The sequence below is a fragment of the Parus major genome, chromosome 17, assembly GCF_001522545.3.
Source record: "Parus major isolate Abel chromosome 17, Parus_major1.1, whole genome shotgun sequence".
In the NCBI taxonomy this organism is placed as follows: Eukaryota; Metazoa; Chordata; class Aves; order Passeriformes; family Paridae; genus Parus; species Parus major.
In genome coordinates, this window is record NC_031785.1 from 4894333 (window position 1) to 4921391 (window position 27059).

At 46.4% G+C, this 27059-nt stretch overlaps 1 protein-coding gene across 5 annotated transcripts in view; it reads right to left on the reverse strand.

Moving 5' to 3' along the window:
• FUBP3 (far upstream element binding protein 3) overlaps positions 1 to 21205 on the reverse strand; it is a 39306-nt gene extending 18101 nt beyond the window's left edge. For 2 of the 5 annotated variants that reach the window (XM_015644855.1, XM_015644852.1), the window contains exons 1-8: positions 21066 to 21205; positions 13657 to 13762; positions 7500 to 7550; positions 6988 to 7021; positions 5351 to 5400; positions 3752 to 3823; positions 3003 to 3060; positions 272 to 434 (exon numbers count right to left, since the gene is read on the reverse strand). In XM_015644855.1, coding sequence (XP_015500341.1) covers positions 272 to 434; positions 3003 to 3060; positions 3752 to 3823; positions 5351 to 5400; positions 6988 to 7021; positions 7500 to 7550; positions 13657 to 13762; positions 21066 to 21158 — 627 coding nt within the window. In that variant the 5' untranslated portion in view covers positions 21159 to 21205. The remainder of the gene's footprint in view (positions 1 to 271; positions 435 to 3002; positions 3061 to 3751; positions 3824 to 5350; positions 5401 to 6987; positions 7022 to 7499; positions 7551 to 13656; positions 13763 to 21065) is intronic. The other 3 variants (XM_015644853.1, XM_033518318.1, XM_015644854.2) reach the window with 3 other exon arrangements.
• Between the last annotated feature and the right edge of the window lie 5854 nt (positions 21206 to 27059).

Sequence of the window (27059 nt, forward strand, 5' to 3'; positions counted from 1 at the left end):
CTACAGAGATCCCCTCCTAAACAGCACCAAGTGTTTATCTACAGCACACAGGTTTCTGCCACAGTTCTGGCAAAACTCCACTACTTGTGTAGTTGGGGCCACCCTGATTTTGTAACACAAGACTGGATTTGAGTCCAATCTCCGAAGGCAGAAGAGTAGTCCCTGCTAGAGAAGGTTAGAGCATTCAGGGCTCTCCATTTCAGCCTGTTCCAGTGGACCTAGAGAAGCTGCAGTAGGGAAGAGAGCCCTAAAGGAAATGCATCTTGCGCACCTGCAACTGTTTTATTGTTTCACCTCCTTTGCCGATGACTAGACCCACTTTGGATGCCGGGATCAAAATCTCCTGAATGGTACTGTTGCCATCAACATCGTTGTGAAAACCAGGTCCGTTCCGACAGCGATCTACAATCTGCCCCAGTAGCCGTTTTGCTTGTCTTTGGAAAAGAATCGAGGGAAACAACCATTAGACAACATTGCTCCACCAAGAGACCAGGACCCATCGAATGGAGAGCGATCGGGGAGAGGAGAAGTGGAAAGATGGAGGAAACCATAGTCAGCACAATGTTTGCCTATTTTTTGTTTAGCTCTTTGGTGTCTATTTTCCCCTATCATGATTACTTATAAGCAGTTTGATTTTTGAAGGGGAAGAGAAAAAGAAGAGCAGCAGCATGCTCTGACCTCTTAGGAAGTTAAGGACAACAGTTGAACTACAGCATTTGGGGTGCTCACTTTGAATGAAGATGCTCTAGGTTATAACTTTTCTAACACATAAACAATAATAAAACTCAAGCTCTGTTCTCCTTCTCAGTCAAGACAAAAAGACACACACTGCTCTGATACTACCACAGCCCATGGATTAACCATTCTCTGATCAGTCACAGGCAACTGCTTAGCTCTTCTCTACCTGCTCTTACCAGCAGCACCAGAACACTGTCCTAACACAGCCTCTGCTCCAAGCAGTAGGTGCTGAAGCTACACCGCGAAGCGAGGCAGGGATACTGCAGCAGCCACCAGTGAAAGACTGGGTTCTTCTACTCCTGGTGAGAAGAGACACACAAAGAAGCATTTGGGAGATTAAAGATCCCTTCTCTAAAATCTTTAGCATGTCAGAGGTAACTGACAGGGTTTCCCTTCATCTTGAAGAGTCCTATACCAGCACATCCCATTCCTGCCCTTGTCCCACAACCCTTCTGAAAGCAGAAGAAATTCACTGGTTCCCTGTACAGCCTAATGCAGCATCTTCCCCTCTCTCCACTTCACACCAAGCCATATCAGGCACCCTAAGGATGACTGACTTCTGTCTGGAGATTTGAGGAACCGGTACAAAGTCATCCCTTCAAGCAGACATTCCCCCAGGGCAGGCTCAGGGGGTGGTGCTCTAAGGCTGCAATCAGAGCAGAGCACTGCTTGCCCTTGACTTTCTCACAACAAAAGGGAAAAGGTGGAATTTCTGGAAGCCCGTTTTAAATATTCTGGAAAAGTCTTAAGAGGTTTTATCCATCTGCCTTCATATTTTGTGCAAAGTTCTTTTAGTGACAATACAAAGACCACAACAGTTATTACATAACGTATTTCAGATGAGAAGGGGTCACTTGGAAATTAACCCTATTAGCTTGTCACTGCATATAACTAATGAAAATATTCCTCACAAAACCCTTCTCAAAGAAGTCTGACACTTAGAATGGTTTCCTTACTTCATAAGTAGCCTTAAAAAAAAATTCAAACAACCAATTTGTCAAGGACTTTATCACAAAAGTAAATTAAATTTCACTTAATGCTATGTCTACATTCTGTTTCACAGATTTAATAACTGTCTCACTTTTAAAGTTTACTCATGTTTTATTTAAAGACAGCCTTAGACACGAGTACATTTAACTACTTATTTTAGAACCACGAAGTCTTAACTACACCTCTCCCCCATTTTCCCACAACTGCATCTCATGAGGTATCCCAGCTTTTTACTATTTTGCTCTTGTTCTTAAATATCCTTTGTAAGGGGGGGGAAAAAACCATTTCAATATCAGCAAGAATACACTGCCTGCCCTATAATGTAAGTTTACCAATTATATTTATTCTGACTCACTGCTTGCAGTATTATGGTAGAATAAGGAGATTTAAGTACCCTTAGATCTCTTTAGGAATGGAAGAATGATGAGTGTCTTCTCTTTAGAGAGACAGACTTTGCACCAATGTATTTTCAAACGCAACTCAAAGATTTCCAGATGGATTTTAAAAAACCCACCTACCCAAAGGCTGGGGAGAGAAAGAGCAGCTCCATATGTTAAGTGTGTTCCTGTAAGCCTGAGGATCCTGGATCCAGTTCCAGCAGGAGGTCCTCAACTGGTTTGTGAGAGTCTCAAACTCAGCTCCTGGGAAGGGGGAGGGAGGAAACACTGTCCCTAAAGTTTCTATAGGTCTAAAGATAGAAATCCCTGCTGGCTGGCCACGTGTCTCTACCATGCAAGGAGCAGAATCAAGACTTGGGTTCAGTCCTTTGCTTCTTGTTGGCAGCAATGCAGAAACAAGCACCCAGTGGGCCTCATGCTGCTCTGCAACAACACCAACACCTCCAGGGTATCCTGGAGTGGCACCCACAGGCTTTAGAGGCCTCATGCAGCCCTTCTTCAGCTGGAAGGATGCTCATCTCAAAAGGAGTAGGGAAGCGAAGGGGAGAAGAGAAGTGCCCCTCAACAGCTTAGCTCAGTATCCTGGAGAGCTGCAGTTACAAAACTGCATCCTAGGTGCCCTAAGAGCAACCTCACCCTGCGGAGGGGAATTCCAAGGAAATTTCTGCAGAGGATTCAAACTGCAAGTGGAAAAAAAGCCTTTGAGGTGCACAGTTTAAAGCATCAGACCAAGAGGTTCTATGCTCCAGAGACCCTCGAGTTTCTCTAGGCCAACATTTGCTGGTGTGGCTAACAACCAAGTAGCACCACTGACAGAACACAGCATTAGGGAGAAGAGAAAGAAGGAAAAAGGAGAGAAATGAAATCAGAACTCACTCAATGCTCTCTGGTGTCCCAGTAAGTACACAGGGCCTCTCAGGCATCCCACCACTGTCTGCAAAGGATACAAGGAGAAAAACTTGTGATACATGGAATTAAAAATGTGGCAGCTATTTCAGTGACCATGAAGCACCCTCTGGAAGCACACATAGCATGCTAAAGAATTCAAAGACATCCAGGATCAACATATTTTAAACGATTTACAGGATGTCTGCATTCTTTTAAAGCCTTCCCCACCAATTAAAGGGAGGGATAAAAACTCAGATACTGATCATCAGTTCCCTGCACAGTCTTCCCCAAAGCAAACTGGCACCAAATGATCCCATTTGGATGAATGGTCTCATTTTTATGATGCAAAGCAAGCTGTTTGGAGAACTGCTGCCAATCCTCCTGAAAATCTTCTGCCAGGAGCTAGAGCTGACCAGATCAGTCAGAGGCAAACCACAGAGCTGAGCAAAGTGAGAAAATCCAACAGCTTCAGGCCTAAGCACAACATGGATCATTCATTTGCTCTGCAATCATCTGCTGGTTAAAGCTAGTTCCCTCACTGTTCCATCCCCCAAACCACCTGACAAACCTGTTTCCCACCCTGGTTGGGAGGTGGGTCCCACAATAGCTCTCCCATGGCTGTCTATATCCATGTTAATGGTGATGACACACCACGAGCATGGGAAGTGCCTGATCTAATGGACACAACACCCTTTGACATTAAAACCTGCTCACCCACCACACAAAGAGGGGCTTACCTGGAGCAATTTGAATTTTGCAGCCAGACTCTATCTGAATTCGTGAGATCTGTTCTCCTCCCCTGCCGATTACTGAAATGAGTTCAACAAGCATCAGAACAAACTGTTTTTCCTGGAAACTGCAGAGCACCTTCCCCCTTTTACTCCGCTGCAGCTGTCTATAAAGGAACAGTTTGACTCCAGGATTGCAGAAGAGGCATCCACAGCATGACCAAATTTATCATAGCAGACAACCATTAAAACACTGCTGAACATTATTCTATTTGTTTGGAAAAACAAACCAAAAAAGCCTGTCTTGCACAGGAACGGAAAGAAATTAGTATAAAAGAAATAAGGCACTTGTCTGGGTGATGCTAGGAGAGTAATTTAAGTACATCTTGTTCAGCCTGAACGAATAAGCCAGTTATTTGGGGTACTAAAAAAGGTAGACTTGTTTCTTTATAATTCCTATTTCACTGCTATTTTTGAATGGGCATGCTATTGGTCTGTCTGCACTCAGACAGAGCCACATCGCGAAATGCTCTATCAACCTCCAGGGAACACAAATATCCCTCTTCCTTAACTCTCAGAGTTGACACATCACTGTTTCACAAGACACCCAGAGCATAGACTGTGCCAATCACTATTCCTACCCTTCCCAGACTGCAAAACCAGCAAAGCTGTGAAGTCAACCAGGTATTCCTGGCTCAGGATGTTCCCAAAGAAGCATCTCAGCCATGGGGTTGCATCCCCCTGTATCTGTCTGTCCCTGAACCAGGGTGAGACACAGATGATGCCTGTAAGCTCCCATCGCCAACATCCTCCATGTGTAGCACCAGCACTGGTAAATGAAGAGGTCTGGCAGGAGAGGAGGGAGCCTTTCCTTTGCAGGAATTTGAGTTACAGTCTTACAGTGTCTTTAGAGTGGGGACAAAACTTGGCGCACTATGGGGTAATTACCACGGCCTGTTATTTTCCTCTTTACTCTCCATATATCAAATTGGAAGGGATACACAGAGACCCAGCAGTGGAAGAGTCTATGCAATCACTGCAGTAACACATCAGCAGGAGGTGCCATTGAAAGCCAGAGTAATGATCATTAAGAGGAAGAGAGAAATTAGGATCAAGGGTTTGAAAGAGAACAGTATCAGGAATGCAAATATAGGAAAAACTCCCGTCTGGTTGTGTTTCCCTGCAGCAAATGTGTGAGAAATTTAAAATTCTGTTTAACTTGTGTTTAGTCAACTCATATTTTAACATTTAAATGTTGTTTTTCTTCCTCAACTCTCACAGTTTTGCATACGCAAAGCAAAATGCTGCAATGAAGGGAAATAAATTCACTTTTGACTTGTTTATGTACTATGCTAATGGGAATTTAAGAGAAAACCACTAAAATGCCCAGTAACTTGTACCAAACATTCTTGTTCATATTACTGGGACACCAAGCTTTTCCATGAAATTTGCATCTGGATTTTAAAACATAGATCCTCTGTTCCCCATGAAGACAGCATTAAACAAGGCTTATCCAAGGCTAATAAGCACAAGAACTTGTGTGAGAATCAACAGCATTCCTGCACAGGAAACACATCAAGAAGCATCAAAAGCATCCAAGGTACTTACTAAATCCAACCATTTTATCAGGCACTTTGAACTCTTCTGTTATTACAGCCCTAAAAAAAAAAAGGGGGGGAAAAAAAAAGGAAGAAAACCCCATCAAAGTCATTACAAAGAACAATTTGGAAGAAACAACACCCCTACCACAGAGCCTGGGCTCAGCACAGGGATTCTGCACACACAAGTAAAAGCACATCAGTGTCAAAATCATTTGTATTGGAATGGACCTCTCATGGTCACACAAATCCTGCTGTGCTGGATCCATTTCCAGTCTATCTCCAGTATCCTGAATGGAGCTGATGGAAGAAGCTCTTTTTGTCATTCTTGCTCCAGACAGATTTAACTAAAAAAAGTGTGAAGTTTCCTTATCATTGAGCCTGGACCTTCCAAGCAGCAGTGTCTGCCCAGTGCTTCTGGATATTCTCTTCCCAGGAGACACCAACCAAAGTCAGTCCTGACATGAAATCCCCCTTCTGATATTCACAGGTTTGGTGTTTTGGAAATTTTTTTTCACCTGATTGTCCTTATTATTCTTTTCCTTGGAATTAATAAAAATAGTCTTCAATTATCCTCTGAATTCTTATCTCAAGACTTCCATACCTATTGCTCTTTGGACATTTTCAATGCATCTGCTTCAGAACAAATCACTCCAAGCAGTTTCCTAAGACCTGACCATAGTCAAGTAGAAAGGAATTAACTTGGACTGTCTTTTTCTTGAGCTGTTTGTCTTGTGGAAAACAACACCATGAATACAGAATTTGCAAATATGCATTATATACATTTTGTATAACAATCTCAAAAGCAATAGAACACCTGCACAGTAAGTTCAATGCAGGTTTTGTAGGGAGGTATATTAAAATCTTCTCATTTTTTTGCTTTAGATCAGTTAGGAAAGATATAAAATACACACTAGACTTGATCAGCTAAGCTGCAGATAAAGTACTAACACTGCCTACCCTTTTCTAGGATGCTCCAGTAGGACATCAGCTTAAACTTAACCATTAAAAATTTAAGGTTCCACAGCCTTCATGCACATTGTTTGTCCCTTCTGCTGAGGCCCCAAACAGCTGGTTAGGATGGAAATGCACTATTATTCACCTTCAGGCTAATCCAGCTTTAGAAATGCTATTCCCTTCAAAACAACACAGAAAACTCAAGAGCAGGATTTGAGAAAAACTGAGAATTTTACATTTTTATTGGATGCTGAGACATGCTGGTTGACAACTTATACTTGCTTTAGTCTTCCCAAACCATCTTTGACAAAGGAGTCATCCCAGGTCATATTACACCAATAAAACGAAATAATAACAACAACAACAACAACATGTGTCTGTTGGATACTTCCACCTTTTGCCAAAATGCCAGACCTTTTTTCACTTTTTCTATCCTGCCCCCTGCCAGGGCAGGGGAAGGGAATGGAGAAAGAATTTATTCTTTTTGGTCCTCCAGATTTGCAGGGACCAAATCTAAGTTTCAGATCAACTCATCTGTTTTCATCAGAACAAACTACCCAGGCTGCAGAAAACCCAAGCTGACAGTTTTTCCACATTCTCAACCTCTGACTTCCTAACACTACTACAGATGGCGGATCAATAAACAATTAGAATTGATCAATAAATAATAAAACATAACCCACTGCTTACCTTTGATGTACCAGGGCCCCTAACTGGTTACCTACTGTGGCAGAGAGAGAAAAAAGGGAAAAAAATCAAAGCATTAGCACGGATAAACTAACTTCATCCCTATAGAAAAAGAGTTCTTACCGTTTCATCAAAAAAGAAAGAAAAGCAAAACAGTAATTTAGGTTCAGTGGCTGAAATGAATGCATTATGTGGTACAAAACAGGAGGGGATTTCTTGATCAACACACACCATAGCCCAGTGTCCAGCTGAACACAGGATAGGGAATTGATCTGCATCTCCCCATGCTGAGAGTCATGGGAGAAAATCCTGCCTGCCCAAATCCAAATCCCTGCAACTAACCTCCCCCCTTCCCAAATTAAGCCCAAAGTAGTAAAAAAAAAAAGGGAAAAGAGGGGAAGGAGGAGGAGGGAGAGAAATTTGAAGGAGACCAGTGTGTATTAAAAAACAAGAATAAAAGCTGAGCAGCCTCAGAGATTCCCTCAGTCCAAGCATTAGGCACCGCTGGCACATACTTCTCTCTGTGTCTCTGATCTGTGCTCCATGGAGCCCACTTACACGGAGACCTGTTAAAGGAATAGGGCTGTTAAGTAACCTCGTGGCACCCACACAGTGTTTCAACCCAACAAAACACATGTTCTTGAACACATTCCAGGCATTTCTGCCATGTTAGCTGGTGGTCCATCTATGATTAGCAATTATCTCCCTACTGACAACCCTGAGACAGACTTCTCCCCCCAGCCCCAACAGATTAGATCTTTCTTCCAAATGTTAATAGGGAAAATATCATTAGACCAACTCATGCAAAGTGGGAACATGAGCCCTGCTGGGCTTCCTACTGGACTTTGCCTGCAGCAAACCAGCTAAAAACCAGACCATTTGGTGCTAACAACCAGTTGAAAGATTATATTGCATGCCTGGAGGGCACTGAACAAAACAAATGAAACTGGCCAACATGTGAGCTGTGATAATAAAGATGCTGTTTCAAACTACCTTGCAGCAAGCTGCACATTCTTTGACCTGAAATAAATTGGCAATCAGCTGGCAGGGATAGAAAGTGGATGCATCCCACACTCTCTAAATCTGGTAGAAAAATGCATCAAGTTTGTGGTCAAACACTTTATTCAAAGAAAATAGACAAAGAGAGTCAATAGTGTATTTCTGCTGCATGTCAATACCTCCATGATATTTCAGGACCAAAATATTGACAGCATATCTATTTTATTACTCTCCCCAGCTCGGTGATAAGACAACTGCTGTGTTAATTGACTCCCTTAGATTTGTCTTTGCATATTCTCACCCTGAATGTGAAAAGCTCTAATTTGATAACTATGAATATTGCAGTTAAAAAAATGTGGGTGATATAACGGGGAATATTTGCTCCAGCTGCTAAGCTTCTACCACAAAGCTGAGCAAATACAACCAAACTCAGAATCTTGCTCCAAACTGCACTCAATATTTTAACTCCACGCAGGTCTGGTGGTTCTGGTGTAGCGTGGGGTTGCCACAGCCAAGGCCACTCATTATCAAGATGCCAGAAAGAGTGGTTTTAACTCTGCAAAGGCTGTATTTAAATCTCCACTTCGCATTTCAATTCCCCAGAACAGCTCTCCTAGTAATCTGTTCCGCTGCAGCCGCTGCCCACAAATTATGGGACAGATACACATCCTATAATCAACTCCCCAAGTTCATGCAAGGAAGGGAAGAGCCTTCATTCTGTAACACAATCCTACACTTGAAAAAGACAACTTCTGAGGGGAAACCTGTACAAGCACAGGAAGTTAAATCAGTCAGGGAATTAATGCTTTAGGTGTAGGTAACAACGTCTCTCCAACCCATTCTGAGTACTATCCAGAGTAAGCCATTCACCCTCACAGGGAGATATCAGCCTTAATCCATATTTATTATACAAATTAGCATGGGAAAATTATGCCACAATAACTTATGTGAGAGACTATTCCTTCCACAGTTCACAGAAAACTTCTCAAAAAACTGAGACTGAAGGACAAATGGAGAGAAATGGAAATTATTTACTCCAAATCAGTTATGATTTCTTTCTGTTTTAGGGAAGAAAAAATGATGTGACTCCCTGTTCCAACCTAAAGGTCCATTCCTTCTCCAATACACCCATTTTCCTCTGAAAAACTGGGACTAATGGAGAGGCATGGCTGGGGCAGCCACAATACTGAAAGCTGATGTACCATTCCACTGCCTCCCTTCACACCAAGGAGGGGGCTGAACTCTGACAAGCCACATACATATTTCCCCCCTTTACATCTATTCAGTACAATTTAACTGTAACTGCAGTCATTTTACTGCAAATAAGGAAAAATACTGAATAAAATCAGCACAATTTCCTATTAATGGCACCTGCTGGTTGATAACTCTTCATTCTGCTTTACGCTTCACCTTAACTGAATTCTACCTAACAGACACTCAAAACAAACACGGATTTTTCTTCCACCCCATAAAACAGAGCAGTGCCTCCCACTAAATTAATGTGCATGATGGGAATATACAATCTCTTCAGGAATATCTTCATGGCTAGAATAAAATCAGATCACCACATCTCCTTGAGAGCAGTGGAACAGGGCTGCTTTTCATACTTTAGAGCCAAAATGGGATCATCATAAATTTTAGAAAGCTACAAAGAACGTTATCCTAATTCTCCATCATTAAATATAGTTTTTCCTTGAATTAAACAGTCAAACTCTCATAATTTTTGTGTGTGACTTCACTGCAAATCTTTGGAGGTTTTTTCCCCTCCCCTAAACTGCCTTATTTAAAAAAGTAGCCATCTGTAAAGTTAAAATTTTGAAGAACAGTGGCATTTTGTGTATTAAATGAAATTTTCTGCCAAGAGAGCTGGACTTTTGTCCTGTCCTACTGCTGCTGCAGATGTGTCAAAGAGCATCAGTAATGACTTTCATCAGACAAGGATAAAATTCCCTTCTGCCCACTGCTATTTTCATTGAAAACACACTGGAGGAAAAGTAATAAGTACTCTGTACACCAGGATTGTGTCGTGTTTAAGCCCTTAGTTCTACTACAATCAAGTTTTATTACACCAGAGCAGGTCATCTTCAGATCTGGATGTACCACAGGAGCTTCAGGAGGAGAAAGGAGTGGGGAGAGGGGGATGTGAGGCTTCTCCAAGGTCTCTCACTTTTGTTTTCCCAGACTCAAAGGATGCCCCAGCCTTCAGCTGCAATGCTGCTGCTTAATCCTATAGATCTCACAGGACACTCCTTTAAAGCAGCCCAAAGCAGGGCAAACAAAGGTTATGTTCTGTCCATCAGTCCCACTGCAGCAGACTAGAACCCTGCTTCCTTTGAACAAAAGGAGGCTGCTTCTTTAAAGGTTATTGAGCATTAAACAAACTTATTAATCTGTGCTGGTAATTAGAGGATGTTTTACTTAGAATGGAGGCCAGGGGCAGCAGTTGGCCCTGAACAGGAGAGCTGGGGTCTGTCCTTGTCCACGGGCAAGATGACACCAGGTCTCTCTCCAGCTCAGACTCACCTGTCCCCAGTGCTGCCCTTCACCAAGAAACATTAACCCCTGCAAGTGGCCACAGAAATGCCAGCTGTGACTTCCCAGGAGCAGTACAAATAAACTGATCTCTCCCCTGCACTACAGCTGTTTGCAGGATTACTTTCAAGTTGTTTCCAGAAAAGGGGAGAGGGGGAAAGCCAGGGAAAAGAGAAATAATCAGTCTCAAGCTACATCTAACACCAAGAGCCAAGTTACCAGGGTTGATCTTGCTGATCCTCAGTTCGGATGAGGGTTATGTTAAGGAAAGTGCAAAAAGCACTCACACATCCTGGTTTGCAAACTATGATAAACCAGTTTTTCCTGGAAATGCTTTAAAAGCAGATAAATTTGTTTTGGTCAATGTACTGACACCTGTCTTAAGACCACTTCCTCAGCTAGCATCAGGCAGCCACAGCAGCAGCTGTTTATAAAATCAGATGGGAAGAATTAGATTGTCCTCAAAGACAGATAGTTCTGTCACCTTAAATACTTCCTCTGGGGACAATTTTTTTCAGCAGTATTAGGAAGAACATTAATTTTCCAAGAGCTGCAAGGGGGTAAGGAAGCAGTGAGACCTGCACCCAGCTGTGAGCATGCAGTATAGGAGGGAAATTTCCCACCAGATTTGTTTCCAACCCATCCAGAGCAGTACAGTATATCCAAACCAACACACTAACATTTCTAGAGCATGTGTAACAACAATCACCTCTTGACAACAACTCCAAACTGTAGTTCACAAACAAGTGGAGAAAAGTGTGGGCATGCAATTCCAACACCCCTTGCTTGCAGCTAACAGAGAACTAAAAAAATCATCCAAATATGAAATGCTTTCCTAATTTAAGTGTCCTATTAAAAGCAACTTCCATCTCCCAGATGTTTAAAGCTAAAGCTGCATTATAGACATTTAATTATATAGCAGCAAGAGCAGGTAGCCAAATACTAAGAGATGGATCACACTACAAAGAGATCCAGAGCCAGAAGCACCAACAGCTTCAGGAGTTGCTTTGCCAGGCTGCAGGTAAAGAACAGCACAGGAGGATCCCATGTGTAGGGGGGAACTCATCACATGGCTGCATCTCAGTACACAACTTACCAATACCATTAGAAATAAAACCCAACATGACCCAAGCTGAAAGGAGTGCTACAACCCTTATCCCTGCCCTGAGAATTCCTGCTTCTTCGTCACATTCCAGCCTTTTAAAACATTACTTCTGTCACCTCTCCTCAAAGATCTCACAGACAAATTTTTGCAAGGGGAATTGACAGTTATATACAGATGTACATGAACAACCCAAGTGGAAACACAGCATTGGAGCTACTTTAAAAACAGTTACAGACAAGGTCCAGTGCTGAGGACAGGGTGAGCAGAACAACTGCTGAACAAGAACTGAGGAACAGCCGCTCTGGAAGGGTCTCCCAGGAACAATACCCCCTCCATGGAGTTATCTACACAGCACCAGAAACCAGCAGTGATGCACATTTATAGCCCAGACTGCTGTATTGACACATTGGTCTGTGTCAACACAAACAAGGCTCACCAAGTTCCAGGGCTCGTTGGTACAAGTTTAAGTATAAAGTCCGACCTGTCACTAAAGCACTGTGACCATTTCATGTGTTAGCTCCTAACATGCTTAGTTCCTAAAAACCATTTTGTCAAGAGGTCAGATCTCAAGTTCAGGCTGATGAATCAATGAAAAACACAGGCAGGGCAAATGCTGTGAATGACTGGTTCTCAGAAGGCTATTTTTATTCCTTTTCACATACAGCCACAACCCTAAGCTATTCAGACCAGAGCTGTCCAGCATTCCCAAACACTGCCTAGCCTGTGACACCCAGCACCTTCCCCTGCAGAACCAGCACACACCAGCAATGTCAGATCTCTGGATTTCCAACAAAAGGATGCTCCAGACCAAGATATAAGGTGTGGGTGCTCACCCAGATAAATACATTCTCTCCTGAAATCCCAACCTAAAGGAGCAGCAGCAACCTGCTGCTCAAATAGAGCCAAGAGCAGAGAACAGAAGTGGGTGGTGGCATGTGTTCAGAAAACAGTAACGTTAGCAAGCAGAGGCTCCACATGAGAGAAACTTCTCCCCATGCACCAGCAGGTTTTTTCAGACTGAGGAGCAGACGTGCAGTTATTTTCAGCCTTTGTATCAGACAGAAAAAAATTCTTTTCAAAAAGAAGTGCTAGGCAGCAGCTTGGCTTATCTCCTCAGTACTCATGAACATATCCATGGGGGAGAGAATCACCCTGCAGGGCTGTGAGTGCCAGGAAAAATACCGGAGGAAATAGAAAAAAAGAAGACACAATCATGCTTTTTATTTCTTCACAAGAAAAGATAAACTCTTTGTATTTATACAGCAGCAGATAATACAGTTTAAACACTTCTTGTAACAATACATATAATTAGATTTATAAAACCTAAAAAACTCCTAACATTTTTGTTGTTACCAAAGATAAGAAACTAGTGGCTTATTTTAAAATTGAAACAATTCACACAATATTTTCTGACAGTTACCAGCTATGGTCCAGGCAATAAACTATCCTTTGGCTATGGCCAACTTTAAATTCTTCAGAGATTTCAGAATTCTCAAATAATAATGGAGAAAGCTTGAGCTAATACAGGAAGTTTCCTTCCAACTTGCATCATCTTCCATAAATACCTTTTCTCCTTAGAATTCATGTACAAATCAACCAGAACTTGACAGCAACTGGGCTCCTGGGCTGTGACTATTGTCACAGATGGAAAGAACACATATAATATTGTCCCTACCCATTAACTGGGAATAACATGTACTGTGTGCTGTGTACACCTGGTGCTCTATACATAGGCTCCAGCACAGGCCTGATAAGCAAATCCTCCTCCCTCCCTCAACTACCATAGACCAAGATTTAAATGACACAGTTTGTTTGCTAATTCCCAAAGGTCATGAACTAACAAAGAATTGCTTCACATTAATACTAATGCCTAAGAACACTGTGCAATCTAGGTAAGAGCAAACAGCACAGGGCATCTTGTATAATATTTCTATACACAGAAATCTGCATTTTCCATCCTTAAAATAAGACAACTGTCTCCATAGATGAATTTCAGGAGGCACATCCACAAGGCTGAATAATCACAGCCAGCTTACCTCCATCATCCAGGGGCCGTTTCTGCACTCCATAACCGTAGACTGACGGGTCCACAAGCGTTGTAGAATTATTCAAGTGAGGAATATCTCCAATTTTAGCAGCAATCTATAAAAACATAATAAAAGCATTATCAGCAAAGTTGAAGTTTCAGCCACCACAACTAAACACTCTTTCTCCCAATAAAGCACTGACCCCAGGCCAATCTCCTCTCAGGTATTTACTGTATAGGTGGATTTGTAACAAGGTGCTTCATTTGTAAAGCAAACAATTTTCTGCTTGCTTTTAATATTTGCTTAATTAAGATTATATTCACCTAGTTCCTCTTCCTGATAAGTAGACATTTACTCTCTGGGACATGATATTCAGGACTATTTGCTTGATGGATAGCTGACAAGCTAAATCTTGCTAGGAGGAGGGTTCAAACTAACCCACCAACTTTGTCCTGGGGAAGCTGGCACCACCAGAGCTGTGTGGGAGGACATGTGCTTCCTCCTGCATCTGTGCAGATCCCGACACACAGAAATGCACACTCACACATCCATGAGGGAGCAGAGGGAAAGAGTGAAAACACACAGCACAAGGACAGGTTTGGGAACTCCCTGTCAAAGACACTGGATCACTCTTGTTTACTGTGTGAGGTATAAGCCAGTGGGTAAACTATCAGTCCAGAACACATTTCCATTTCCTGCAGTGGTCAGTACAGCACCAACACGACTAATGCTGCCTTGTGCCTCTGCTTCCAACCCTTCCAGAGGGGAAACTGCCATTCCCTGCCAAGCCAGGATAAAAGGAGTTTATTCACAGGAAAGAGGAGACAGTCAGGTATCACAGTAGCAGTGTGATACACTAAGTAACATCACTTAATACAAATGAAAAGTTAAGATCATCTCTATTGACATTTAGGGGACAGCTGTACAGGTGGGTGCTGACAACATGAGCTCTTCCAGCTGCTGTCTGAGCTAACTGATGGAAACCCATCCTAGAAACACCCAGAAACACCTAGAAACACCTGCACCCCACTTAACAGCCTCCCAGGGACAGGCAAACTGCAGTCTCACAGCTCCCATAAAGTATTTTGCTGTAATAAGCAAGTGCAGAAAGTAAGTAGTTACAGAGCAAATATAGAGTACACTGTATGCTAGAGCATTTGCTGCCTTTTCCAGCAAAAAGAAAATCATTGAATTGAATCTTTACCAAGAGACTGATCTCACTCCATTATAAATGGATTTCACCAGAGAATAAGCAACAGGAGCAGATGAAAAAGCATTTTACAAAGATATGCTTTCAATGACCAGTATATCTAAAGATTTCTAAAATTTGTGTTTCACTGCAACAGAAAGACATCTACAGTAACTCTGGCTGTTGTTACTATCTTCTGCTGCAGTGGAACAAACAACTGCCCAAGATGCAGAGCCACAGGGTACTGCAATCAAGCTATTTGAAATAGCTTGAAAGATTGAGAGTACTGCTTTTAGAAAGAGAACAGCAAACATTCTGTTCAATGACTTCTGTAGAAAAGGGCTCCAAGTTTGGACCATTTTCTCCTTATAGTCCATTCTGTCCTGTCTCCTTTTGGAAAGTCAGTAACTTTGTTGTGTTAGAAATGTCAGAGCTAGAGAATAAAATCTTCCACTGGGACCAGCTGTAATCCTGTAGTGAAGCTTCCATGACAAGCATTTTGTAGATCAACATCTCCAATAAGTCTCCAGAAAGCTGGTTCTGAAAGCATTAGCACACCTTGTCCTCTCCAGGAGGGAGGGCCAGGTGATGCTTTACTCGTTTGTTAAACTGTTCTGTATCCATGGGTTCAGCCTTTTGCCCACATACTTTCCCCTTATGTTTGGGATGAAGAGAATTTTAACGAAATACAAAGAGCAGAGATATTTTCTGACTACTTCAACACTGAAAAATCAACTTTAAAATATATTTTACAGCAATCTATTAACAGCTTTCATATAGTAACTTACAACATAGACCAAAAGGAACAGTGTCAGGTGTAAGATACCCTGCCATATTTTGGGACGTGTGATTTTAACAAGTTCTTCAAGAACCCTCTTTCTGTTATTTACTGTGACTTACAAGTTATGGATGATCCTTTAGAGGTGAAATCACCCACCACAAACTCCAGGAAAAGAAAAAAAACAGTCTGTAGATAGCAGAAGCTGGCTTAGGGAATGAAGGCAGCCTGAAGTACAAAGGTGTTCAGGAACAGTTTGCTGGCATCAAGGCTGTCTACTCCCAACTCAGGAGAGCTTTGTGAACCCCTGCTCATACTGAGCACACAATGACCACCCTGGCACAGAATCCTCCAAGTAAAGGGGAAAGCAGGAGTATTAAAGCAATTTTTACACTATCAGCTTTTAGGATATTTTCCTTTCCCCAACCCCCCCCCCCTTTTATTTAAACTTGTACCCTTATCTCTAAAGCCTCCCAGCTGCCAGTGGATTACAGGCAGATAACGGTGCCACCTCACCACAGCAGGAAAAAACAACCTGCAAAATTAAGAGCTGAGCTTTTAAAGTACATATAACAGCTAAAATACATTTTAGCATCTCAGGTTCAGCTTAAAATAGGACACACAGGTTTTTATGATAGGTTCAGCAGGGAGGTAAGCACAAAAATTAGGACATGGCAAAAGCAAGCAGACCCAGCCCTTATCAGCCTAAATGACCTTGAGTAATACACCGCTGTTAGCCACTGCTTTTGTCCTGCTCTATGTCAGCCTTAGGTTTTTTTCCCTCCTTCCCCCCACTCCCCAAACCAAATACATCCATTTTGTCAAGCTTTAAAATACAATGGGAAAAAAGCATCACTGTTTTGGCACCTAAATTCCCCAAATTTAAATTTAAAGCAAAGACTTTAAAGGACACAACACAAGCCCCAGCTAAAAATTGCAATGGAAAAGCCAAGAAAAACAAATGAATCCATTAAGTTGTGTGAGAGATACAAGTTTTTCTATACCTTCCTCTTCTGTTTTCATATACATTTAACAGGCAGAAAAATGACAGTACAAAATACAAAGTAATACAAAACCACTTCTATACATGAAGCTTCTTTGCTAGGCACACTCAAACACCAATATCTGCAGAACTCAGCTTTCAAGAGAACAGGCCCAGCTTCTATGAAAAACCTCTCCATGGTGCCCTGCAAAGAACAGCAACAGATAAAAATCACCAATTCTAGGCATTAGCAGGATAAAAAAAAAAATTAAAAATAAGGCACTGTCATCTGACCCTTCAGACTATTCTGGTCCTTGTTCTGCTTCTCTCATTCACTCAGCAGAACACTTGAGCTGGGGTGACAGACATTTCTTCAGAGCTCTGTAGAAAGCAATAAAACCATCCACAACCAGTTAAGCTTCATGTCACAAGTGGTTTTTCCTAAATACCAGAGTAATTGGCAAAGCCTAAATCTATTTGAGGAAGAACTGAAAAAGAACTCTGCAAGGGAGCAAAGTTTGCCCAAGAGCACTCCATCACCATGGAAAATAGAACTTAGAGCATGATATAGAAAGTGATTCGAACAGACAGCCTGTTGACTCTGTCAGTCTCAGGATGTTCCCCATTTTTGAGGTAGCCAGGATGGCACATCACAGGCTCACCAAGCCTCAGCCCTTCCTCTCCAGAGCATTCCCAGAACACCCAGCAAGACACTGCTTGGACAGTAAGAACAAAACTTAAGGATGGTCTGAGAGAAATTCATTTTAGTCCAAAGTACAAGCAGCTCAGCTTATTTTCTGACCCCACTATTCAAAAGGGGAGCAAACATCTCTCTCACTCACTCCAAAATGCCATAGAAAAGCCACCCTGCCTGGGAGCAGCTGGAAAGATCAGTCCTCACCTAAGAGCCACCAATCCACTTGAGATGTGGTGCAGAAGATGCAGGACAGAGCAACTCAAAGTCCCAGCACTGCCTTGAAAAAGTAATTCTTCATAAATCCTAAATATTTCAGAGTCCACAAAAAATCCATGCATGTCCCGCATAAACACTGAAAGCACTGTAAAGTAATTCCTTTCAAAGATATTCCAGGTTTCCTAGTCTTATATTATCTCACATCCCAGTGGCTCTGAGGAATGCAGCTACTTTCCTTTAATCAGGAAAGTCTTCCTTGTCCTGAAGTTATGTCCTTGTTTAGATATTCAGAACCAAGCACTGTATTCTACGACCTGATTATAATGTTATGGCTCTCATGAGAACTGAATTTAGTAAATTTGATTACTGGTCTTACATGTGACACAAAACCTTGAAAGATTCAAGCATCAAGCCAGGGATGATCAACCCATAAAGTAAGAACTATGGCTGAATTTCTTTCCTCCACTCCCTCATTCCCTTAGAGCAAAAGGAATATTCCAAGAAGGCCAAAGCCAGAATAAAAGTTGTACCAGATCAGTACAGCCCAGGCAAATATAACACCCAACACCCTTGGTGAAAGCTCTGCCATCACCTCCAGAGAAATATTAGGTGTAGCTGCCTTTTCATTTTCCCCTGCCTCTCAACCAGGAAGTTCCATCACAGATTGCTTGGGTGGTGGGGCAAATATCCATCACCTGAGTGATGAACAGCATTTCCAGTGACATTTGGCAACAAGTCACTAGTGACAATTTAGTTCTGTACAACAGAAGACCACCTGCTCTCTCACCCAGCCTCTACAGAACTCAATTAAATCAAGTACTTTCACAGGGGAAGGAAATATTTTATCACTCCAACAGCCCTTTTCATCCCACAAACACTAATGGGAAAAAGTCATATTCAACAGGCAGCTAACAACTCATTGCACAAAAATGTAGGACACTGCTCTCCCACAAACACATGTAGAGCCCACATTTCCCAGCACACTTGTTTCCAGGGTGAGAGACAACCAGAAGGTTGCTGCTGGGATCTTCCAGTTTAGACTAACACAAGTTTTAGGCTTATGGAAACCCAGCACGTACAGAATAATTGCAGCAAGTATAATGAACTTAAGAACAACAAAATCAAGTAAGTGACCACAGTCAGGGCACAGGATTATTTACTATTTATTATTCCATCTCATGCATGTGTTGGGGCCCCACAAATTCCCCCTACAAACATGCTGACAGCCAGCTCCATTTCAGATCCATCTGCAGTCAGTGCTGTGTTTAAGCCCAGGATCCTCAGAGGCAACACTTGAACCTGTTACTGATCACGAGTGGTACACACAGCTGCACATTCAACACAGAAGGGTCTGGGTGGAAGGAACCTCAAAGATCATCTTGTTCCACCCCCTGCCATGGTCAGGGTCACTTTCCACCAGCCCAGATTGCTCCAAGTCCCATCCAACCCAGCCCTGGACACTTCCAGGGATCCAGGGGCAGCCACAAATTCTCTGGGCAACCTGAGCCAGGGCCTCACCACCCCTACAGGGAGGGATTTTTTCCTAAACCTAGTATCTAACCTAAATGTCCCCTTTTTTAGTTTGAATCCATTCCCCCTTGTCCTGTCACTACAGTTCCTGATGAAGAGTCCAGTCCCTCTCCAGCTTCCCTGCAGCCCCTTCAGATCCTGGAAGATGCTGTGATGTCCCCATTCAACCTTCTCTTCTCCAGGCTGAACAGCCCCAGCACTCTGTCTGTCTCCACAGGGCAATTGCTCCAGACCCCTGATCTTCTCCATGGCCTTTTCTGGACTTGAAACACCCACAAAATAATTTCAACAAGCTGCACTTCAACAACAATTATTTTCTTTTACATAAATGGCTTATTCAACTGCTAACAGGTGGCAGCATTATTAGATATTTAAATAAGATGTTCTTGCAATGAGAGGCCTTCAGTAAGATACAACCAGGTCAAGACAAACACACAGCTGCAGCACCTCTCAATTTAACTGCGTCAAGCACATAACCCTGTCTGGGTGCTCAGACGTCACTTTTCAAGGACACAGCACTTTCACAGTGACTGAAAGAAGCAAGGCCTGGCTCACCCTGGAGCAGCTCACACCCCACCAGCCTATGCTGAGAAGGAAACCAATGGCCCCAGAGCAGCTCCTGGTGTCCTGGGAGATGCAGTGTGTGGATCTACACTGCCAGGTGCCTCTGTGCAGGTCACTGCAGACTGCACAGAACATGGAGTGGCTGCCACACTGATTCCCCAGCAAGCTGAGAGTGAGGAGAGAGCAGCTCATTTCCACTACAGAGAGCACTTGAGAGGTCTTAGGGTTCAGCTTAGTTTCCTCAGAAGTTTGTCAATGAAATGTCTGTCTGGGCAATAGAAGGGGATTTCTCCCACCTGGCCTGTAAAACTGGAGAGAATAAAGTCAGGGTCCTTGAGCACCAGGTGGGCTCTGGTCCTGGCACTCAGTTGTGTTACAGCTCCTTAATGTGCAGTTACTGAGCACAAGTGCAACCTGTTCAGAGATGAAACAAACACCTGTGACAGACATGGAACAGGATCTGTGAAGAACAGCCACATATCTGTGCTGTGAGCAGCAGCTTCTTGTTCTGCAGCCACTTTCCACCAACTGAGGAGCACACAAACACCTGAAATATCCTGTACTGAAGGTGAGGTGTTGATTCCGGCAGGTCTGGGCACTTTCACTGAAACTTCCCATTTTAGCACTGTGTAAATTCATGGATTCCTCTGGGGAGCACCTCGCTCCCCCCTCACTCTCTCCCTGGAGGGAATGCCAAGCTCCTGCTCTGCCAGAATTTGTATTCACAGAATCAATCAGCTTGGAAAAGATCTCTGAGGTCATCAGGTCCAAACTGTCACTGATCACCACCTTATCAATCAGAGGATGGCACTGAGTGCCACATTCAGTGTTTCTTTAAACACCTCCAGGGATGGTGACTCCACCACCTCCCTGGGCATCCCATTCCAATGTCTAATAACCCTTTCAGTGAAGAAATTCCTTGCAATGCCCAACCCAAACCTTCCATAGCAAATCCTAACACTGAGTGCTCTTGTCCTGTCGCTGGTTGCCTAGGAGACGAGTCCTACCGGCACATGGCTACAATCTCAGGTGCTTGGACAACGTGATAAAGCCCCCCCGAGACTCCTCTTCTCCAGGCTGAGCGGCCCCAGCTCCCTCAGCCGCTCTTCATAGGACACGCCAGACCCTTCCCCAGCTCCGCTGCCGATCTCTGGCGGATGAATCGCTCAGCCCACGCACAAGGCCCCGTCTGAAACACGAATGGCACCAGCTCACACCCACCCAGAGCCCAGGGCCAGACGGCCGCGGGCCGCCCCCTCCCGCACAGCAGCGCTGCCAACCTGACACCAACCACGGCCGCGACTGTCAGAGCCCCGCCGCCTCCTCAGGGCAGAGCCCCGGGACTCCGCTCTCCCGGCAGAGGGGCAGCGGGGCCGCGGCCCTGCCCCGCCTCCGCTCCGCGGCCTAGCGGCGCCCCGTGGCCTCCTCCCGCCCGCCCCCGGCCCGCCGGCCGGCGCCTCACCTGCCGGGCCCGGTGCAGAGCGTCCACGAAACCCTCGGGCTTGATTCCCACGGGCGCCGCGCTCTGGCTCTGCCCCTGCGCCAGCTCCGCCATGGCCCGCGCCCGTCCCGCCGCTCCGCCCGGGGCCCGCGCCCGGAAAGGGAAGGAGCCCCCCGCTTCCGCCGGAAGTGCCCCGGAGGGGCGGGGCCAGGGGGGCTCGCGCCGCGGGGCGGGGCCACCCCCGAGCCCCTGGGGTGGGGATGGGGAGAGGGGCGGGGCCAGGACAGGCCACGCCCCCCGAGACCCCGCGCCCGCCTCTGGGACGGGGCTGGGGACACGGCGGGGACCGGGAGCGCCGCTGTGCCGGACCGTGCTCTGACCCTGCCACCCCCTCCCCGCCGTGACAGCCCATTCCTGACCCTGCCATCCCATCCACACCTGCTCTATCCCATTCCTGACCCTGCCATCCCATTCACACCTGCTCTATCCCATTCCTGACCGTGCCATCCCATCCACACCTGCTCTATCCCATTCCTGACCCTGCCATTCCATCCACACCTGCTCTATCCCATTCCTGACCGTGCCATTCCATCCACACCTGCTCTATCCCATTCCTGTCTGCACTGCCGTGTCCCTGCCGGTTCCATCCCTGCCAGTTCCATTCCATCCCTACCTGTGTCCATCCTCTATCTGCTCATGCAATCCTGTCTGTGCCGTTCCATCCCTGCCCCTGCCATCCCATCCCTGCCTGTGCCATCCCAAGCCAGGCTGTGCTGTCCCCTCCATCCCTACTGTGGTGTTCCACCGGAACCCTCACTTAACCCCTCCCTGGAACACACCTCCCACGGTGCTCGTTTCCTGCTTGGTTTAGTCCGTGTGTTTGAGGACCATGTTCCGACTCACATGGCCATGGTTGGACACTGCCATGGTGTTGGTGACACTTTTCACAAAGCTTCTGGCCACACAGTGCTTTGGGGAGCTCTGCCAAGAACTGGAGCTCTGGAAGTACCCAGTTTTATTTCTTTTCTTTCTTAAGCAAAAGTCCACTTATTTTAGGAAAAGGGACACAGCTCATGGGGGAAAGATTTTAACCACAGAATCACAGACTGGTTTGGGTTGGAGGGACTTTAAAGCTCTGCTGGTTCCACCTCCTTGCCTTGGCAGGGACACCTTCCATTAGAGCAGGTTGTTCAGAGCTCCATCCAGCCTGGCCTGGAGCACCTCATCACCTGAGATGATCTCTGTCACCACAGCCATCCCATCATCTTCTGGACATGACAGAGGCATCATCTCCAGCCATGCCCAGGGCTTTGCTTCTTCCTCTCTTGGAAACAGCCCAGAGACTTTGGATTCAGGGAATTTTCCCCTCCTGACTCTGGCTGGGAAGGCTCAGTGTGCTCAGCACCAGCCTCTTCCCAGCTGCCCCTTTCCCCAGGCATACTCTGGGTGGGGGATCACCCCAACTGCCCACTTGGCTCTCAGGGGTACCCTGTTCTGAGCAGGATCCACCCCCTGACTCTCCAATGCCAATCTCAAAGTGGCTGAAGAGGTGACCAAACCTAAAGCCTAAAGCCACCAATGCCGGGACACCGGCAGGGAGAAGCTGGAACCTTCCTTACCAGACCCAGTGTGGTGCTCAGGGCAGTGAGAAATGAATTTTGGAAGCCCCAAGGCCCGGGAAGAAACAGAAAAGTCTCCTTGGCAACTGGGCAGGACCAGCTGAGGGACCAGGCTGCTGGGAGGGTGACAGCCAGCCTCAGCACTGGAGCTGGCAAGAAGAAGACATCAGGCAGCAATTGAAAAGAGGGAAATCACAGGCCTTAAACACATCCAGAAACAAATTTCTGATGTAAATCTTCCTTTAGAGGAATAAAAAAAAAAAAAAGCAAAAAAAAAAAGCAAGGGAGTGATTCTACTCCTCCATCCCCCGGCTCCCCCCGCCCGAGGCGCACACACACACCTTTGCACACACACGCGCTGAAATTAGTTGTGACAGCTGAAATTCTCCACTCATCGGATGCTGTTTGACAGGCTACTTAAAAAAGGAGGAGGAAAGGAGAAAAAAAAAAAAAAAAAGGAGAAGAAGAAGAAAATGGAAAGTGGTTTGGTGTCGCACGGGGGAGGCAGAGGGGGGTGAGGTGGTGGGGGGTTTCAAGTGATACAAGACGCATAATTCAGGCTTCTTGGATTGCAAAAGCTCCTCTTACCTAAAGGGCCTGCTGCCTTTATTTTTATCCAAATGGCTCAATTACTGCAAAGCCCCACAGAGAAAATTATGGATGTTTGCCTCTATTTTTCTCCCCTTGTCTCGACAACTGTAGATATTTTGTTTTCCTTCTTTCCATCTCTTTTTTTCTCCTTTTTTTTTTTTTTTCCCTCCCTTGTGATGATGGTGGTTGTGGGGGGTAGAAGGTGGCTGGAAATGAGGATGGGGAGATGTAGGGGACCTTGGGTGAGGGGTGGGGTGCTGGCATGTGGTGGCCCTGCCACCACCACATACCTTGGTCCTCTCTCCATCTCCCCTGCGTCACCTCACACCTTGGCTCCTTGCATCCCCATCTTCCCCACAGCTCCCACTCTTCTCCCTTCCTCCAGCCCTCTCTCCCTCTCTTCTCCCCCACCTCCCTCCTCTCCTTCCCCCTACTCTCCTCCCCACCACCCCCTCCCTGTGCCTCTCAAAGCCACCGTAATAGCAGCTTGTTTGGCACTTCACTTGGTCTCAATGAGAAAATTCCCCTCTCTCCCTCTCTTTGCCTTCGTTATTTCCAAACCCTGCAATAGCTCCTTTGCTCAGGGCTGCGGGAAGTGCCCATTTTTCAACATTTTTCTTTGGCTTATGTTTGTCATCCTCTGAATTACCGCACCAGGGAGTCCAGTCAGCCCGACACTGGGCCCTGCTATTCACGCCTCTCCTGCTCCTTGAGATCATGTAGGGAGAAATTAGTTATTTATTTCGAGCACCACTGCAATGCACTTCCCCACACAAGTGTTTGTTTTGATCCCCCGCTGGAAAAGGAGGCTCCACAGGGAGTGACGGTGCCACGGCAGCGCCGGGTCCGCTTGGAGATGTGCTGAGGGCAGGGCAGGGTGTGGGAAGACACAGGGATTCCTGGCAAAGCTGTGAACACAGAGACCCCCATCATGGTCCCCCAGCTTGCTGAACTGCCTTTCTGCAGGTCCTGAGAGTTTCCAGCTGATGTTGTCCCATCAGGAAATGTTTCTGTCTGTGGTTTTATCTCTGGGTCAGACATAGGCCTGGCACCAGGGGATCATCCCACCCCAGGGTGGCCGTGACTGTCACACCCCAGTGTGACCCAGGAGTCTCTGCCAAATGCTGAAAGATTGGACAGATTTTGTGGCTGGAAGAAGCAACTCTGTTCTGATACAGCCCACATCCCTGGACATGGTCCCCAGCCCCACTCACCACCTGTCATTCTGCCCACCCTGTCCCACTTCGCAGAGCAGGGCCAACCCTGCAGCAGCAGCCAGCCTTTTGTAGGAGGGCAGCACAGACTGGGAAACGTTCTCCAGCTCAGAGATAGCCCCAGATGATGGGAGATGGGAAGGACACTGCCCATCCCTGGAGATTGTGATCCACCTCCTCTCCTCGCTGTGCCGAGGTCAGGAGCCAGTGAGTCCCACGGCAGCAGTGCCATTGCAGACCAGGCTGGCATCGCTGTGGCTCCACAGTGAGGATGCTGCCAACGCTCCCTAGCCCTTCTCCTTGTGGAGATGCCATGGCCAGGCACAGGCAGCACTGGCACTGGCACCAGCAGGCTGCAGGGAAGGGGCCACAGGAGCTGCAGCTTTAAAGAAAGAAGAGGAGCAGCAGGAGGAAGAAAATGCAAAATTGGCCCAGTGGGTAGACCTGCTATTTAAGTGCAGTTGAGAAAGGAGCAGGAGGAATTACAGGAGAAATGATAGTGCCCTGACAGCTGCCATTTCCCACCACCAGCCTCCCCTAATGGAGTCCTAATGTAGTGGTGGGCTCTTCGCTGACATCCCAGCCCGAGACAGGGCTCGTCTTTGTGCTGGTGACAGATGGGACAGTCCGGCAACAAACCTGTAATCCTCTGATTTCTGCCGCCGCTGGCTCCGCTTAACCCCTTCCTTCCCCAGCACCCGCACTCTGCCAGGTGTGTGGCTGGTGTGGGGTGCAGCCAGCCCACAGGGTCCCCATGGCCCAGTCTGGCAGCAAAGCGAGGGAATGGGAATGGGAACGGGAACGGGAAGGGGAATGGGAATGGGAATGGGAGGCAGCTGCCTGCATCCACTGCCTCATTCCTTGGCTGCCGCTGGGGCAGCGTGGCAGAGGCTCAGCCTGGTCATTGAGCCAGCAGCAGCACAACTCCCAGTGGGTCACTCGGACTGTACTCTGTGCTGTCCCCTGTGCCACTCTGCCCTGTGACAATTAACTGTGCAGGTGAATGTGGGCAGGTGAGCACAGGCAGGTGTGCTCAGTGCCCACAGGGAGCCCTCCCACTACCGGGCACTGTTTCTGATCCTCCTTGCCTGCCTCAAATTAGCCCCAAACCAAGGTGTGATTGGGTGGTTTTAAGATGAAAAGTGTGACAGTTCCCCCCGCCCCCAGATCAGGCACGCTGCTCCTGCCCTGCTCCCAGCATGCTGGGGATGCCAGCAGGAGAAGCTGGCCAAGTTTTTCTGCAGAAAAATAAATGCAGCTACTGCACATACTCGTCTCTCTGCTGGGGGAAAGGCTGGGTCCCCTGGTTGCAGAAAGGGAGATTTACTACCCTCTGATCTCTTTCCCATATCCCAAAGGGCTGAAAGGATTCCTCAGGAGGGACTTTTGGATGCTTCTCCTTTGAGCGGAGGTCCAAGCCTCTGTGCCTCCCTTCCAGCACTGAAGCATCTCTCACTTGCACCCTCCCAGCCCTCCATCACACACCTGGATCTCCACCCACTCCAGTGAAACCCACTGGCATCCCTCTAAGCTGCAGCCAAGCTTTCTCCCATCAGCACGGGGCAGACAGCCTTCAGCCACAGAGCCATCAGCCCAGAATCACTGAGCTAAAAGTCACCAGTCTGGCAGGGTGGTACCCATCTCATTCCCCCTGAGCTCCCTGCTGCCTTCCTGCCCGCTTTCCTTCCCAGGAGGGAATTAGCAGGTAGGACAGAATCCAGGGAGCTCTGCTGAGTCCATCTGCTCATCCATCCTGCTGCAGAGTGAGGGCTGAGCAGAGCCCCACTCCTGGCTCTGTGACCATCCTCTCCAGCTGATCCAGACCTACCAAAGGCTGTGGAGAAGAGAAACATCCCAATCCCACACCCCTGCCCCACCACAACCTGCAGAGCAGCTGAGACCCCCAGGGCCAATCCTGGTGGATGCTGAGGGTTCCCATTACCCTTGGGTTGTTGGGGAGCCGTGGTCCCTGGCAGCATTAGACCCTCCTTGGCAGGAAAGCGCAATGCGGCGCGCGCCGGTCCTCGGCACAATTAGCCAACAAGTGGCTGTTTTGTGAGGGATTGTTGCTGATGTGTTTAAAGTGGCTTTCTGAGTGGAAAATGTGAGGCGCTGGAGAGGCCGGCAGACAAAGAAGGGGATGCATTAGGTTTTATTGGTCTGCTTTGCACACATCTGACATCACTCCACGGAGCAAGTTCTGCCTGGCTTTAGGGAAAATGAAAAATAAAGCAAGAAAAAGGGGCCGAGGGTACAGGGGCGGGGGGAGCGCCAGTGATTCAAGCAGGCAAGTGGGGGCTTAATAGCAGGAGACACTGGAGCAAACTGTGTCAACCAGATGGGACCCGGGTGCCGCGGGAGGAGAGGGGAATTAGCCAACCCGCGCTTTGTTCCTGCAGAAAGCGCGGCCCTCTCCCCCCAGGAGCTGCCTACATGTGATATAATACAGCCCCTTTCAGCCGCTAAGCTGGCCAAGGACAAAAGTCACCAATAAATAGCGAGAGGGCGAGGCTGAAAGCAAAAGGCAGAGTTTCCAAGAGCCCCCCGCTTTCTCCTCGGGCTGCCTGAGCTGCTGGGCATCTGCCCCGGCT